This window comes from Sinocyclocheilus rhinocerous, unplaced genomic scaffold (assembly GCF_001515625.1).
Source record: "Sinocyclocheilus rhinocerous isolate Xijiao unplaced genomic scaffold, SAMN03320098_v1.1 scaffold144, whole genome shotgun sequence".
Taxonomy (NCBI): Eukaryota; Metazoa; Chordata; class Actinopteri; order Cypriniformes; family Cyprinidae; genus Sinocyclocheilus; species Sinocyclocheilus rhinocerous.
In genome coordinates, this window is record NW_015645650.1 from 586,902 (window position 1) to 603,787 (window position 16,886).

A 16,886-nucleotide genomic window follows, 5' to 3' on the forward strand; every position below is an offset into this window, starting at 1 on the left:
AATTATAAACCGTGAAGCATGTAGTAATGGAGTGTGAAATTCTTCGTGCTGCAAGAAACCGCATGTTTTCGGATCTGTTGGAATCCGAAGTCTCATCTTTATCTTTAAAATCGATTCTTGAAAATAAGGAATATGAAGCAACAAAGGTTGTTATAAGTTTTTTACTCCACACTGGTCTTTATTTGAGGATTTAATCTATGAGATGGAGTTCTTCAGAGAAGAAGAGTGCAAAACGTCAGAGGAAGTGACGTTGGGAAGGTCCTCTCCTCAAGTGTGCACGGTATGATCCACGGATTTTCCGAGACTTGGATTTTCCCAATAACAGACATCTAGCGTTCCCATACCAGAACTATCCTGACCAATTACCTATGCTTAAATAAATGTACTCAGTTTTAGTGCATATAAAAGTGTACACGCATACTGCCTTAAATATCGCCCGAAAGACCCATCACTCTGAATGTAAACACGTCCTAACGTAACGCATGCGCACTGAGTCAAACGCACTCGTATGTTGGGACATTGTGCAGATTCAAGCCTGAAAATGGGGGACAAACAGCAATAAAAGTAAAGTAAAAGGCTTATATAAGATGTGTTTCTTCAGATCTTTAGGATTTTACCCTGGGCGAACCAGTAAATATGTAAGAAATGCGGCATGGATTCAAACTCATTGTGCAGCGAAAACGATTTAATATTCTATCACCTCGTTTGCTAACAGCGGCTAGCTAGCAGTGAGGATCAAAATGGAGGCGGGCTATTTATTAATAGCTCAAGTTAAAATGGTTCATACCTCTTGAACGATATGCATCATTGCGTTTAGTTAGCAGATTCACATGGAGCTTGAGTATTAGTGTAATAGGTGTGTGCATGTTTTCACACAAGTCCAACCGGTAGTGAGCTGCAGTGATCTGTTGTTTATGACTAAGCATCTGATTTCTAGTCTGTAGACAACTTAATGTCATAAAGATATTACGTGAATGGTTTTGGTGTTTTATTTAGTCTATGCTCTCCCAGTAGATTTATGTCAACTTTATACAGAAGGTTAGGTTACATATATAGACAGGAAGGATATGCTTCTTTGCTTTGCATTTTCATATTTTCCCAGCATTCAAGGGGGTCCTCAAACAATGATTTGTAATTTACATATCCGTCACTTTGCTATAATATTGATTTGATCTAATTGATTTTTTTTATGTACAGGTCTGCAGACACACCCTGTTGATATCAACTCTATAAGAGCCATGGTTCATGGGGTAGAGGTTTTTCTTCGCCATGAATATGCGACCCGAATGCTTTTCTAAAGTGGGATTGTACTCAAATAACTGTGACTTAAGTCCATCTCAAACAAGACACCCAGTTAGTGTCCGAAGAGAGATTGGAAATCCTCTTGGTGACACTCAAGGCAGGACCAGACAACATCTGATCTTGGACAAGACAGGGAAAGCTGAGCGGACTTCACTGCCTTTAAAGCCTGGAAGAGAGTTGGCTGTTGCTTCAGAGGCTGGCTCTGTGGGCACAGAAACACTGTCATCTCAAGCTAAACAAATGGGGGGTGAAGGCACCCCTGTAAAAAGTAAAACTCCTCTTGGACAGACCAACACCATTGATAACAAGCCAGAGTTTGTATCTATGAATTCACATAGTAATTCTAGAGACCCTGTGGGTGAGAAAAGCACCAAAGGGTTAGAGACTATGGGGGTGTCTAATGAACACTCGGAGGGCAAAAGGACAAATATGAGGAAGATCACTAGTCATCCTCATGCACAAGCCACTTGCCTTAAACAACTGCTTTTGCTTCAGCTGGACTTGATAGAGCAACAACAGCAACAGCTGCAGACAAAAGACAAGGAAATAGATGAACTCAAATCAGACAGAGACACGGTATGTATGCAACCATTGGGGTCAGTAAGAATTTTTTAGTCAGCACGGATGCATTAAATTGATTGAAAATGACAGTGAAGACATTTATAATGTTGCCAAAGGTTTCTGTTTTAAATAAATGTATTCATTAAAGCTGAATGCATCCTGATACAAAGTATCAGTTTACACAATACATAAATAAACCGCACAACTGTTTTCAACATTATAATGAATGAGAAATAATAGCATTTAATAATAGACAACAATAGACAAATTCAGCTTGTCATCACATGAATAAATTACATTTTAAAATACATTAAAATAGAAAACAGCTATTTTAAATTGTAAGAATATTTCACAATATTACTGTATTATTGATACATTTAACCTTGATGAGCATTAGACCCTTCTTTCATTTTAAAACAACATTTTAAAAATCTTTCCAACCCCAAACTCCATTGTCTCCTTTGGCAGGCTTATGGTTTTTTTTTTTTTCTAATGTAATTGTCCTGCCTTTAAACAGTTGCTTGCCCGTATTGAGCGGATGGAGCGCCGCTTGCAGTTGTTAAGTAAGGAACCACGTGACAAGAGGCTATTCCAACCACTGGAGAGATGGGTTCCTGACACGGATGACTTTTGGGAATCAGATTTGGGCCACAGCCCACAAACTCAGGCCAAGTCAAGTGGAAAAGTGCAAAAGCGGTAAGAATGGGAAACTCACCTTTTTCCTGTTATTTTTTACTTGTTCTGTCTTCTCGTGGCTTCTGCTTGACTGATGTGACCTGTAAATATTCTGCCTAGGAAGTTAAGCTTGTTAGATACAAAGATGCAGAGGTCAAGAGGGAAGTCCTCTAGAGTGACCCCCCAAAAACTAGAGGCAGGAGGGACATCACCATGTCAGCGTGACCTGCGAAACAAGGAGACCCCGGAGAAGACGAATGTTGCAAAATCATCCGGACAGACGGACCTGCAGCCTGAGGGAGAAGACGGCAAAGAAACGGAAGATCTTTCATACATGACAACAAATGAGATGTACCTATGCTGCTGGCAGCAACCTCCAGCCTCTCCATTACGGGAAGAGTCTCCAAAGAAAGAGGAGGATGTTGCAAGTATGTGCTTGGCTCAAATGCAAACTGGCAGTTGTACACATTGATTTACAAATTGTAATGCAAAAAAATATTTCCTCAGTCCCATCATGGAGGGAAAACACCATGGAACCCCTTCAGGAGGAGGATGCTGTTGACATCCCAGAAGTAAGAGTCAACATTGACATCATATATGCGTTATACATAAATCCAAGACTCTTAAAGGGATAGTTCACACAAAAATTTGTCATCATTTACTCACTCTCATGTTGTTCCAAACATGTATGAATTTCTTTTTATCTGTTAAACACAAAAGAAGATATTTTGAAGAATGTTTGAAACTCAAACATGTTTGGAGTAAATCATGACAGAATTTTTTTGGATGAATTAACCTTTAGGTATTAGGCCCATTGTCATTAATCCACCATTTCCTTTTTCTTTAGAATCTTGATGACAGTGTTTTTCTGAAGCGGCACGCAAAGTTAGAACTGGATGAGAAGAGACGAAAAAGGTGAGTTTCATTTCTAGATCTGTGTTTGTGGCATCAACCCGTTTTTAACCCTTTTATTTGAGTTTTTCCGTGCACATGAAAAACATTCAAACATTTGGAGTTGGGAAGATTTGTTGAAGGTTTTGAAGTCTCTTATACTCACCAAGGCTTCATATATTTGATCATAAATACAGTAAAAACGATAATATTGTGACATTATTACAACTTAAAATAGATTGACTATTTTAACGTGTTTTGAAATGTAATTTAAATGATCTGTTTCTGTGATGGCAAAGCTTGAGTTTTCAGCATCATTACTTCAGTCTTCAGTGTCACATGATCCTTCAGATATCAGTCTAATATGCCGATTTGGTGCACAAGAAACATTTTGTTTTATTGTCAGTGTTGACAACAATTGTGCTTAATTCAGTATTCTTTAATAAATAGAAGTTTTCATGGGAGCAGCAGTTATTTAAAATAGAACTCTTGTGTTGCCATTTTGCCATTTAAATTTAATGCATCCTTGCTGAAATAAATACAGACCGTAAACTTTTGAAGGATAGTGTATGTCTACAACACAGTAGATGTCAATGTGTAATTATACAAACACATTTTGTTTAATTAAAAAGGCATCAAGTTAATTATGAGTTATATTGTGATATTTACTTGAGACTAAAATGTATCAGTATTCTGCTTAAATACCCATCTATATATGCTTATTTATAATAATCAAGATATCAGTTCCAGTTTGTGGTTAAATTAGTTCCCTTAACCGATTAAAATTTTGTGGTGAGTTTTACTGACAACAAAATATAGTCATATTTAAAATGAATAACTGTCATTTAAAAGTTTGCTGTTTATGTACAGTTACTACCTACCTGAAACTACACTTGCTCTAAACTTTTTTCTCTTGGTAGATGGGACATTCAGAGAATACGTGAACAGCGTATGCTTCAAAGATTGCAGCAGCGCATGGAGAAGAAAAAGACGAATGTTCAGGAGAGCGAGCCAGAATTGTCTTCGTTTTATCCTGATGTGGACAATGGTATGACCCTTAGGTTCATTTGACAAAATATTGTATTTATGAACCAAAAAAAAAAAACTTATCCCGTTATATACGATAATTTCAAAAAATTTTCTTTTTTCTCCTTTCCTTCCTCTTGTACAGTGGAGGCCATCATGGTAACACCCTTTCTGCCAGTAGTGGCATTTGGTCGGCCTTTGCCCAATTTGCCTCCACAGTAAGAGTCTTTTTTTCTTTTTGAAATATCTCCTGATTAACATATAGCTTTTAAGTACTGTTAAGTGTCATATAATGATCATTTGTTGTCTTCCAGGAACTTTGAGCTGCCCTGGCTTGATGAAAGAAGTCGATGTCGCATTGAAAACCAAAAGAAACAAACTCCCCACAGGACCTGTCGGAAATGAGTCACAAACAGGTTCTGGGCCCCAACCAGAGGAGCGTTCCTTCGTGTCCAGTGGCATAACATGGGGTTAAAGGAGGCAAAGCAGGGTTTGTTCAGTCAGGGAACAGAACATTAGCCCATCATTATGGTTTTGTGTCTGCCTGCAGTCTGCTCGCACAGAGACCGTATAGGTGAGAAGAAAATGGCAGCATATTACAGCTGTTTCCATTTTATTGTGCCCTGATAATAAAGCACCAACTGCCCAGCTAACTGCTATTTTAGTTTCCTCACAATCAGTGTGTGGCCTTGATTTAATCCTTCACTTGTAGTCCTGTTCTGTGTCCTTTCACTGAGGCTAAGTGATATTGATTATTGCAGGCTCCACTGCAAATACTGTTTTAATGTGCACTAAACTGTAGTAATGGAGTATTGCTGCACATTTGCATGTAATGCCTCAATATTTGTGTTGAGAATGACTTTAAAGAGCTTGTTTTGTTTTTGCAAATGTAATTGTTCATGAATGTCGTGGTGAATCTTATGCCTAAAATAATACATATTTTTGTAAGCACAGCGTAGTCATTTAGAAAGAAAGAAATAGTCAGGATTAGAGTAAGGATGATAAGATGTTTAGATGAATGCCCGATGTAAAAGAGTGAGTAAGAATTGTTTGTATGGCCGTTCAGGTGGGTCCGAATCTGTTCAGCATCCCATGCAGGTTTAAGGACAATGCCCTTAACGTTATTTTTGGATCAGTTAGTTGGTCTGTTGATGTTGTTTTTGATGTACCTCAACCTTCTTATTGAAAATACAGTATATTTTACACTTCCATTTTCTAAAAACCTTATCCATGTCCAGAAATGTTGCTTGTCATTATTAATTTTGCATAAATTCTGTGCCTCATGGGATTTATTTCAGGGCATTTGTGATATTTCCTAAAGATAGGCTTGTTCTAACTCAAAAGTGATAACCTGATTTTGTGTGTAAATGTGTTGATTTTGTGAGCACCGCACACAAGTTTTTTTTTTTTCCCTGAATGTCTACAACTGGACCTCTGTAAATATCTTTACTGACACACATTGGCTGTAAATAAGGAAAACATTGCTGTTATTTTTTTATTTAATGTCAGAAGTGTTGTTTGTTCAGCATAGATATTATATTGATAGCATTATTTACAAAAGATTTTTTGTTTTTCAAAAAAATAATAAAAACTCACTTTGTGATTTCTTAATTGACACTCAGTTTTTAATGTCTCATGTATCCATATTTGTTCTTACTGTAGTATTTTTGTCCCCAAATCACTTGATTTGGCCCTTAGCATTACAAAGATGTGATCTGGGCAAGATTGTGAAAACGGATCACATTTATTCAAAGACTGAAGATTTAACCATTTTGTTTAACACTATTTTTCAAATATTATATAAACAATACAATTTAATCTTGTGTTTGTATGCAAAAGTCAATTCGTCACAAAACTTGGGATACTAGTTTGTAAGAATTACCCACGTGTGCAACAGTATATGTGGCAGCCATTGTAAAACAAATGGAACTCCAAATATTACAGAACACATTTGATCACGTCATAGTGTGAAAAATGTTTATTGAACCAAATAAATGCAAAATAAGAATTTTTTTTTTTTCAAAATATACCACCTCTTTTGATTCACCATGAGATAAATACACTAATATTAATTTTTAATTTTCAATAATATTTTTTTAGATTATTTTGTGATAGAACAACCTTTGGAAAACTGCTTCCAAGTTCCAAGTTTTCATAATTAAATGACCAAAGTTATTGTGAGATGTTGCCTTGCAAAAACTTCAGGGTTTATGAAGGTTTATAGCAGGGCTGTCCAAACTCGGTCCTGGAGGGCCGGTGTCCTGCAGAATTTAGCTCCAACTCTAATTAAACACACCTGGACCAGCTAATCAAGCTCTTACTAGGCATAGAAACTTCCAGTCAGGTGTGTTGAGGCAAGTTGGAGCTAAACTCTGCAGGACACCGGCCCTCCGGGACCGAGTTTGGACAGCCCTGAACTAGAGATTCAATCACTTTGAGAAAAAAAATATATAAACCACCACATTTATTATGCGAAGGTATTTACCACTAAACGATCAAGATGAATATAATATTAGAAGATCATGATAGTATAATAGCACAAGTATTTTAAAGGTAATCCTCTGATGTACCCTTCTATGAACAGATTGAAAACTGGAGTGACTCCATTTTGCACTATTTATATAAAAGATCAGTATCAACATCTGTGTTTATTCAAATGAAAATATGATGTGTGGCAAAGCAGTTTTTATAGTAATGAAATATTTAGTGTTACTGTTTCCTCAAAAGATCAAGTTGGATTCTTGGGGTAACAGATTCTTTGTTGATTTTATCTCCTTTAAAAAGGATTTGTCTAAACAGAAGGCTTGAGATCAGTCTGATGCATTGCATCTTCATTTGGGTTACGCGTTTGGTAATATTTATACAGCACATGTCATAGAAGACAGAAAAACAAAAAGGACGCATTCAAGCATCTAATGTCAGGGAAAAAAACAGACAGCATTCACATCCTCCCTCTTTTCTTTGCATCAGTCTACATTTTAGTGAGCTTTGCGCAGACAGTTCCGAATCAAAACCTTTACTTTAAGTCCTTTCATTCTTAGTCTCTCCTGAGGTTGTTCAGCCTCTCCTCCAAGTCAGCATCGGCATCCGCCAGCGTAGCCTGCGGTTCAGCTTTCTTCCCAGCCGCAACCGAAAGGCTTCCTCCAGTAGAAGGCAGGTCTGTTTGAATTAAATAATAGAGGTAATATGAGAACGACTTCAGAGTGTAATTTTATAGCATGGTAAGTGTGGTGTCTTTTTTGCTTACTTGAAAGTTCGTCAGAAAGATTCAGACCCAGCTCATCCAGAACTTGAGAAACCACAGCATCACTACATTCAAAGCAAAAAGAGCACATGTCAGGAGATTATTATCAATGTTGAAAAAAGCTGTTATGCTTAATATTTCTGTGGAAACCATGCTATTTTTTCTGAATTGTGACAAAGTCCACAATAAAATCCAACTGAAATCTTATGTAGATTATAATTATAAACGTCTTAATTCTCTTTTTTCTCACCTCTCCTCTTCATCGTCTTCATCGCCCATTGCATCGTCAATTGCATCATTCATCATCTCCTCCTTCATGTCCATGATTTCACTTTGGCGCTCAAACTCCATCATGATCTTCTGAATCTGTGGCAACTTCAACTGCATTGAGAGGAAAAGGAATTTACATCAACAAATGCATATCAACAAGCTGTCTGTTGGCAAGACAAACAGAAACTGAAATGCTATAGCAGATATACCTGTCTGTTCATGGTGGCCATAGCTTTGGTGACTCCTTTCATGGCCTGCGCCATGCTGTTGTTTGATTTGAGGGTTTGGATTTTAAGGCTGACAGCTTGAATATTGGCTCTCATCATGATGAATTTCTTGACATATCGTCTGGTGCGCACCAAGTCCTTAGCCATGATCTTCACAGCATCCTGTCAGAAAAAGAATATTATCTGCACTCCAGCGAGACTTCATGCCTGGCAGTGACACCTGGATGTCAATTTAAACCTCTCCTTACCATCTGTCCTTGTTTGGCCATTTTCTTAATGTCAGCAATTATTTTCTTTTCCTGTTGCTCCAGTCTCTGGCGTTCTCTGTCTAGATCTCTCATGGCTCTATTTAACGCTCTCTGATTCTGTCTGAGCATCTCCTCTGGAGTCTTTCTTCTTCCAAACAGGAAGTCCATCTGACATGAATAAATACAAGAGAGAGAGAGAAAAGGCCAGATTGTTAGTAGTTTGAAGGAAAATTTAAAGGGTTTCCATAATCTGTTAACAATCCACATGGCACTACAGAGAGACAATTAAGTCAATAGGATTGAACAGGAGTGATGTGATAGTGCTTGCTGCCATTTTACAAATTATTCTACAGTGAATAAACAAAAAGAACTGATTATGAAAAGGAATTCAGATTTCCACATGCGATTTGATGACGGCCACGTGATGCCATGACATCATTGTTTGCAGGTATGTCATACGGGACTATGTGAACAAGTGGTTTTTACAGCTTCTGGCAAATAAAAATATTTTACACGCTATGAATCAAGTGGCATTACCCCTACTGTAATAGCTGTCATATTGTTCTATTCCATCGCAATTTAATATTGAGAAAAATTTGAACACACCCTATTATTCAGCTTATTATATGTGCTATATACTATCAATGACGATGAACCGGGCCATTAAGCACAATAAACACTAAAACTTTCTCGAAACACTCAAAAAGACAACGATAATTCAGACTGAAACTTTGAAAAAGAACATGTTAAATGACTATTCGTTTATAAAATGACCAATATCCTTAACAATACTACTGAAATCAGTTGCTAAAATTAGCTCAAGAAAAGAAAGAAAACCCGGAGGCCTATATCGCTCTCGTTTTTACCTTGTCTTTTCTTTATGTGGAAAACGTCCACCAGAGATACCAGTAGCTGAACAGGCCAAATATCACGCCGTCGTTTGTTTTTTCTATTCCTTATTTAAAGTTACAGTTCGTCGATCCACCCGATTGTTTCCCCCACTCTAACCTCTTCCGCATATGAATGTCAATACTTCCTTTGTATGGGTCTACGTCACAGGAAACGCGTCATACAATACTTTCCACAAACAACAGGGACATTTATGACTCATTTACTTTTTTATTATAATACTGTATTGTTATTGTATTTGATCAAAATAGGTATTCGGCACTGTATTGTTGGTATCTTACGCAGAAATAAATTATTTTATCTTAATATAGGTAAATGTCTTGAAATTATTGTTAAAATCTTTATTTTGTTAGCTAAATTTCATATTTGTAAGCAAAAAAAAGAAAGAAGATAAATTGCACACGTAACCTCAAAGGTCCCGATTTAAAATAAAATAAATAATATAATATAAAAATAAATAATAAAAATATAAAATAAATAAGCATTTATAATAATAATAATAATAACAACAACTGATATGTTTTCAAATCCCCCATAACCTCTTATACAGCACATGTCATCTCTATATTTTTGTGTGGATGTATAGTACAATGCAATTTTGATATATTCTGTAATGTTCTCGTTTGCATGTTACTTAGAAAATAAAAATAATTTAAAAAATCTAAAAAACAAAAAAATCATGGAAAGCTGGATTTTTTTTAGAATCTCAATTAAAGTTTACCAGCATTTTTTTCCAGAAACAAATAAAATAGGTAGTTACATTGGTTAATTATACATATATTTCAAATAAGAGTGGTAATATAATTTTAATTAAACAAACATTTCGGTATTACCACTAAAACACTTGTTTTGGATGCTGAGAACAAATGTGCATTATGATCATTAGGGCAGAAGTTATTATTGGTAAATACCGCATAAGGCACTCGCTCGTGCCCTTCAATGGCAGTAGATGGCAGTACTGTCGTCGCATGCAATACCGCCTGCCTTGAGTGAATCAACAGAGGAAGAAAACCCGACAGAAGCACACAATGCAGTTTGACTGCTACGGGTTATCCACCCAGGCTTCATGTATGTCTCAGCTTCCCAAATAAAAATGAAGAAATCCATTTTCCCGTTTTGACGATCGGGACGAAAAGCAAGCTTTCATAAGTCCATTTTTACGTTACGCTTGAGGAAAAACCAGCTTCTGCTGCGGACACCGGCGAAATCTCCTGCTTGACCGCACACAGTGGATCACACAACGGGCCGCGGAAGGAGGTGCCCAGCCTGCGCTGACGGGGCTGCGCTCAACATCCGTGACGGTGCAACTCCAGCCCGAGGCCTTGGGGCCTGTTGTATATTATTATCGTTTTAAATGGAGGCTCGTACGAAAGGAGAAGCCAGAGGAAAATGGCCCTCTCTACAGCGCGAGTGGTGGGTGTGATTGGAAATATTGTTGTCGTTTTGTTCGTGTGAGCATCGTTAGTGAAGCAAAACAGAGTGGGTTAGTTTTAAGCAAAAAAGAATGTAACGTTAATGCGTTTTATACTTGAGTTGAGATTAAAACATCGCACAGTGTCCCCTTTTCTCCTCTGATTGTCTTAGAGAGCTAATAGGCTAGTATCTTGATTCATCTTACGGGTTTTGTTTTTAAATCAGTAAATAGACTATTAGTGGTTACAAGTCGAGTTACGTTCATCGGTTGTATTCGTGTACTGAGTAATTAGTTTAATTTCCTTCTTAAATGTGAAGTGCAAGATGGGGTGTCAACGAACCACAGGCTACATGGTTGCTTGTTTTATTGGAGTCATATTAAATAGCTTTGGGCCCCTCTTCAGAGAAGATAAATAACGATCTAGACCACTGTAAAACGAATGATTGATCTTTTAAAATGACATTTGATATGTGGTAAGGTGGTAACGTTAGTGTTTGCTCGCCTGGTTGTGTTTAACACACCGGATATATAATAACCGTTAAATAGTTGGCAATATCACAGTCGAGTAATTTTCATAATGTCATTTATAGTATAGTAAACAAAAATGTTACGAATTTGGTCGTTTAAAAACGAGTGTGCTTTAATCCGCGATCCTAACCAGGTTAGCTAACTAGCAAGCTAACATCGTCAGCTGAGAGCGATTTAACTTGTCGCTCTGTTAACCGATTTATGTGCTTCAGATTCAGAAATAATACTCGACTAAAATATTTTAGTCTATAAAGGATTGCTTTTGTGTGACAATTGGACTTTATTTGTGCTGATCATCTTTCTTTTAATAAAGTTTACTAACGAAAACTCAGCCCTAACTTACGAGGTAGACACTATTCTCCTTTATGCCATTAAAACGCGATAGTTATACTTTCTCACTTTAGTGATGTTTTATTTAGTCTTGTTTATATTCTGTATGTAGAAAATAAGCTCTTTCAACATCAAATCAGCATATTTTCTTAGTTAACCAGCCATGTTGAATCTTTAAAAACCCGACTGCGCCACTGATCGGTAGTTTCTCCTTTTTTTCTTCCTCAGATGAAAGTGACAATGTCTTGACAGAAAGACAGTAAGTGGAATATCTAGAAGCTTTTATAATCGCTGTGTTATTGGATAAAACAGGCCCGGTGATGCCCAGACATGACTGTACTCAGACTACAGTGTGCTCACACCATACAGCCTCCACTGGACTCGATTAAATTATAAGACGGGAACCTTAAACCACATTTTCATCTGAGATCCGCAACACTGGTCCTGGAGGCGCTGGTTTTTATTCAGTATCTGTTGTAAAGTCCCCCAGGCCGGACCAGGGTGTGTTTTTATTAAGTGCCTTTGTCGGGCATTGACATGGACGGTCCCAGTCGAAGCGGAGGCTTCAGGCAGAGCCGTCGCTCCCGCTCGCAGCGTGACCGAGAGCGGCGGCGGAGGAGAGCGGATCTCGCGGAACACAGGGCCTCGTCGCCATCCTCGGCCTCGGACCAAGAACTCTGCAGAGGAGACTCACTGCTCCGTGCCAGCGGAGGAGAATGCAGACCCGGCTTCCCCGGGGCCAGACACCGGCCTCCGCGTCGGAGGAAGCGAGAGTCGGTGTCTTGCGAGGAGGATATCATCGATGGATTCGCTATAGCCAGCTTCATAAGCCTGGAGGCCTTGGAGGTTTGTGTTTATCGATCTCTGACTAGTCTTGTATTAAGTGCTGCAGTACAATGTGTATATTAGAAGTTGAGCTGTTTTGCATGTTAATTTTAGTATAAAATATGCTGAATATCTACTTGGTCGTTATTAAAACTCATTGTAAAACGAATAAACAGCAAAGTCTCAGTATAGAGCTCATATATTTGCTGCATTAACATGCTGTACTGTGTTACTTTGATAGATGGACTGTTCCCTAAAGCCTCCAGAACGTTCTGGCTTGTTCATGAGTAGAGGAATCAAAAGGAAGAGAGGCCTGGATGAAAACGGAGGGCTTCTGTCAGAGCCGGAGGAAGGACCTCCTGCTACATACACCAACAGTTGGGAGCAGCGCAGGAAAATCAAATCTAAACTGAAGAGAAAGGGAGATGCGAAGGCTAGTGATGTAGTTTCATAACCCTTTAACGCTCTATAAACACCAAAAATAAAATCATCTATGTGCAAACGCCCATGAAAACCATGTCGCTGCAATGTTTTGGGTGCAACACAAATATTTCTAGAATAGGCCCGTGTGGATGAGAGTCCGACATAAATCAATTGGTCATTTTAAAATAAGTTTTCAATATTGAGCAGCCATGATGTGTCAGGAGCCTTATTGTTGGGCGAATTAGATGCAGTGACTGGTCTAAACAAAATTTGCATTACATGTGAATATGTTTCTCGCTGTTCTAGCAGCAGTCAAAAGAGGGTTTTTTTTACAGTACAGATGCTGGGAGAGCCAGGCGATCCTTGGCTGATGTATTTACATGTTTGTGGTTATAGAATTCAAAGGCAACAAAAATTGCAATTAATAGATTTAAGAAATAATGCCAAAAGGAACGGCTATTTATGTTAATCAAAGTGTAAATGGTTATTGCCCAATGCAGTATCTCAGAATGGCCAAATATCAGCCAATTAGTTATCCTTGCCTATATGTCTGGCTGTAACTATCTACTTTCAGTTGACCTTTATAATGTAAGACAAAAATAAATATAAATCTATATTTTATTTTTATTGCGTTCATGTAATTACATATTTGCTACTCTATTTATTTTCACCGTGGTTTGACTATTTCAAATGTCTGTTTCAGGTATCTGGGAATCACATGGAGACAGGATATATTGTGAGTTGTTGTTTTTTTCCAGTGGGTTTTGTGTTTTTCTTTGCTGTCCAAAAATATGACTTTGAAATTTGTACAGACTTTCAAAGCATACATATATTGTTCACATACACTACCATTTAAAAGCTTGTTTGCTAAAATTGTTTAATGTTTTTTTGAATGTCTCTTATTACTATTACTAAGGCTGCTTCTATTTGATTAAAATTCACAGTAATATTGTAAAATATTATTACAGTTTAAAATAACTATATAAGTATATTTGAAAATGTAACTTATTCTTGCGATGGCAAAGCTAAATTCAGCAGCCATTGCTATAGTCGTCGGTGACACACGATCATTCTAATATGCTGATTTTGTCATCAAGAAACATTTCTCATTTATTATCAATGTTGATATAGTATTGTGGAAAGCATGATACATTTATTCAGGAAAAGTTTGACAGCATTTATAAAAAAAAAAAAATAGAAACATTTTGTAACCATGTAAAAGTTTTTACTGTCCGTTTTGATCAATTTAATGCATCCTTTGCTGAATAATAACAAATGCTATTTTCTTTTGAAAAAAATAAATAAATAAATACTGACCCAACTGAACGGTATTGTATGTTTTTGTTTGTGTATTATAAATGATATATCATAAACAAGGGAAACTGTCATAAAAAAAAAATTTTCCCCACACAAATGTAGGTTATAACTTTATCTCTTTATTTTTATCCCACAGTGTGATACAGAGAGTGAATCAGGGGATAAGGTAAAAATGTTTACTATTCTTGAATTTGCTTTATGTATTTTGATGCATTTTACTATTTCGATAATGAAATTTTTCCCACTGTTTAGGCCTCTGACAATATGGAGCCAGCATTCATCGTCTGCACAACAGAAGGTAAATGTCTGATGGCAGTAGCAGGTGTATATATTGTGCTGGTAGATGGTGAATTACCTAGGAATAATGATATTTTTGAATGTTTTTGGGATTTGAATTGGACAGTGGTGTTCATCAGTAATTAAAATGCAGATGAATTTATATACCACTCAGATATTTCTCATACTTTTGTGAAAGCCTACATGGAACTGTTTGATTATTTTTGTTGTCATAAAGCATGAAAAAGAGCATTACATGTATTACATTGTAGGGCTCTCTTTTTCCACAGCAGTTAACTCCAACTCTGCAAGCACTGCTGCGGGCAACGGTTGCCCTCTCTTGCCCTCAAATAGCTCGCAACCCCTTCTGTCAGTCACACCTCGGGTCTCTGGCCTGGAGAGGAGTCAGGAGAGGAGTATGGAGCAGCCTTACCCTGAGCCCATCTCTACCTCATCCTCTCTGCCTAGCCTTGCAGCCCATTCCACTGCCTCGGTCTCCAACTCACTTCCAGAGCTGCGTAATGGAAATGGTGGTCCCTATCACCGCCATGATCCTAGCCCACCACAGCACAAACACAAGCCTTTCCTTGGAAAGTCACAACCAATCTACAGCAACAACAGGTCAGTGTGGTGAAACAGCGTTTCTGTACTTTTTTATTTATTTATTTATTTATTTTTGGTTAATCTTAGGTCAGATAGAAAGTAACAATAACGTAAATATAGTAATATACTATAAATAATATAGATATACACATCTACATATAACATACAGCCATACATTAATTCAGATGAAGAAAAAAGAGAACTCGTTTCTGTACATTTTAACTTCAATAATGCCCTCAGCCTTCTAAATCCAATCATGCTGTTAAAGTTAATAGAATAATCTCTCACACCTACAGTGTGTTCATATATTGTCCAGTGTTTCCCCTGCCATTATATTAGGGGGGCGGCCCGCCCCCCCAACGGCACCCCCCGCCCCCCTTGAAGGTCAAGTTAATAGGCAACCGAAATTATTAGGCCGAAAATAGCAAAAAAAGTTCTTTCGGTGTTCGAAAATAATAAGAGAAAAGACAGAATAAATTGTACCGAACAATGATATGACGCGATCAAGTAGCAACCAGCGCAGAGTGAGAGGCGCGCTCTTTATAATGCAGAACACACGTCAGCAGTGTGTAAGCATTTAAAACTGTCGGAGAAATACGCAAAAATCATTACAAGCACCGACAACGAGAGACTGTTTAGGACTGCATCGCATGTCTTCGATGAGAAGAGGAAGGGGTGATTGTTGCTGGTTACTGTATGATGACTGAAATCGCGAAAAGGGCTTAAACAATTAGTAAATAAACTGCAGAACGTTATGTTTTCTAAATCATGCACGCATTGCATGTATTCTGACAGCGCTGCACGAGCTCGCGGCGCTATCTGCTTGTTAACCAGGGTTCAAAGTAGAGGTCTACACGGGTCCAAAAATTCGTAAATGTGCTACACTGAACCGACCCGGACCTGTCTATTATTTTGAAAGTTGGACCCGGGCCCGTGCAGAACCAAGAAATGTCAAAAATGTACTACCCGGAACCGACGCGGACCGTCAATTATTTGAAAGATGGACCCGAACCCGGCCGGGGAGACACAGACCCGACTGGACCCGATCGGTACATATTCCACAGCAAATTGCTATTAACAAGTCGATAAACAAGTTGCGAAAATTAAACTTTTTGTCTTACCTAATGTAAGAAGCCTTCTCCCTTGTACCTGACTGTGATGCACACAATCCTCCTTGCCTAGAAAGTTCCATCCCTGTTATTCCTCTCTTGCCAATTTAAATGCGTAATCCACTCATTATTCCAGTTTCAAAAGTCCAGTTGCTGTCACGGTGACGGATGACAAATGCGACTTTGCAGTTTTGCATTTTTTGTATCTCGAGTCAACTTGCATAATAATTTAGACTGTTTGCCCATTTGGATTATAATAACGATTGCTCGTCCAGTGCCATGGCTGCTGACGTTAGCTTTACTTATTTGCTATCATCTCTGTGCTCTCTGAGCCGAGTCTGAGCAAAAATTTTAGATATAACAACAAGATGGTTCATTCATAATATTATTTTAAAAATAATCAATAATAACATCACTCATGAAGGTATCCGTTATCACCGCACGTGTGCATTAACTCCGCCCACCCTGCTTCTGATGACGTCGCTCGTCTCCGTGTAAACCTCTAGTTCAAAGTCCAAAGCGTGAGGAAAATCTGCACTGAACAAGTGTTACTGGTCAGTTGTTCAGTCACACTTTTATGAATTTTTACAAGGCATGTGACAATGTGATATGTAGACTAGACTTGTGCCGTATTCGGTAATGCGATATATTACGGTAATGAATATGCACGATATTGTTATCGTGGGCACTTCTAAATACCGTGAATAA

General features: G+C 37.8%; 3 protein-coding genes across 7 annotated transcripts in view; 2 read left to right on the top strand and 1 right to left on the bottom strand.

The window, feature by feature from the left end:
- The first annotated feature begins 216 nt into the window (after window positions 1-216).
- LOC107706890 (male-specific lethal 1 homolog) lies at window positions 217-6,184 on the top strand. 3 transcript variants are annotated; one of them, XM_016510735.1, is made up of 9 exons: window positions 217-280; window positions 1,198-1,878; window positions 2,381-2,559; window positions 2,659-2,966; window positions 3,046-3,110; window positions 3,386-3,453; window positions 4,350-4,477; window positions 4,601-4,673; window positions 4,770-6,184. In XM_016510735.1, exons 2-9 carry the CDS (start codon window positions 1,270-1,272, stop codon window positions 4,858-4,860), a joined length of 1,521 nt encoding a protein of 506 aa, XP_016366221.1. In that variant the 5' UTR covers window positions 217-280; window positions 1,198-1,269; the 3' UTR covers window positions 4,861-6,184. The 3 variants fall into 3 exon arrangements, with proteins under 3 accessions (XP_016366221.1, XP_016366220.1, XP_016366223.1); XM_016510734.1 differs by lacking the exon at window positions 217-280 and adding an exon at window positions 464-564; XM_016510737.1 differs by lacking the exon at window positions 217-280 and adding an exon at window positions 576-638.
- A 1,065-nt stretch (window positions 6,185-7,249) lies between these two features.
- Window positions 7,250-9,482, bottom strand: LOC107706891 (charged multivesicular body protein 2a). Its single transcript, XM_016510738.1, has 6 exons — window positions 9,311-9,482; window positions 8,445-8,612; window positions 8,179-8,358; window positions 7,950-8,080; window positions 7,703-7,764; window positions 7,250-7,614 (listed from the first exon to the last, which is right to left on the bottom strand). Exons 2-6 carry the CDS (start codon window positions 8,610-8,612, stop codon window positions 7,493-7,495), a joined length of 663 nt encoding a protein of 220 aa, XP_016366224.1. The 5' UTR covers window positions 9,311-9,482; the 3' UTR covers window positions 7,250-7,492.
- An 855-nt stretch (window positions 9,483-10,337) lies between these two features.
- LOC107706892 (autism susceptibility gene 2 protein-like) overlaps window positions 10,338-16,886 on the top strand; it is a 29,529-nt gene continuing 22,980 nt past the window's right edge. For all 3 annotated transcript variants that reach the window (XM_016510739.1, XM_016510741.1, XM_016510740.1), the window contains exons 1-7: window positions 10,338-10,766; window positions 11,854-12,471; window positions 12,692-12,883; window positions 13,577-13,609; window positions 14,327-14,356; window positions 14,443-14,488; window positions 14,757-15,087. In XM_016510739.1, coding sequence (XP_016366225.1) covers window positions 12,163-12,471; window positions 12,692-12,883; window positions 13,577-13,609; window positions 14,327-14,356; window positions 14,443-14,488; window positions 14,757-15,087 — 941 coding nt within the window. In that variant the 5' untranslated portion in view covers window positions 10,338-10,766; window positions 11,854-12,162. The remainder of the gene's footprint in view (window positions 10,767-11,853; window positions 12,472-12,691; window positions 12,884-13,576; window positions 13,610-14,326; window positions 14,357-14,442; window positions 14,489-14,756; window positions 15,088-16,886) is intronic.

Bases quoted from the DNA above. Each gene is read 5' to 3' on its own strand.
- LOC107706890 (XM_016510735.1), top strand. From the start codon at position 1,270: ATGAATATGCGACCCGAATGCTTTTCTAAAGTGGGATTGTACTCAAAT. The intron at 1,879-2,380 runs GTATGTATGCAA...GCCTTTAAACAG, and splicing joins TCAAATCAGACAGAGACACG to TTGCTTGCCCGTATTGAGCG. The intron at 3,111-3,385 runs GTAAGAGTCAAC...CTTTTTCTTTAG, and splicing joins ATGCTGTTGACATCCCAGAA to AATCTTGATGACAGTGTTTT.
- LOC107706891 (XM_016510738.1), bottom strand. From the start codon at position 8,612: ATGGACTTCCTGTTTGGAAGAAGAAAGACTCCAGAGGAGATGCTCAGA. The intron at 8,359-8,444 runs GTAAGGAGAGGT...TTTTTCTGACAG, and splicing joins TGGCCAAACAAGGACAGATG to GATGCTGTGAAGATCATGGC. The intron at 7,615-7,702 runs GTAAGCAAAAAA...TAATTCAAACAG, and splicing joins TCTTTCTGACGAACTTTCAA to ACCTGCCTTCTACTGGAGGA.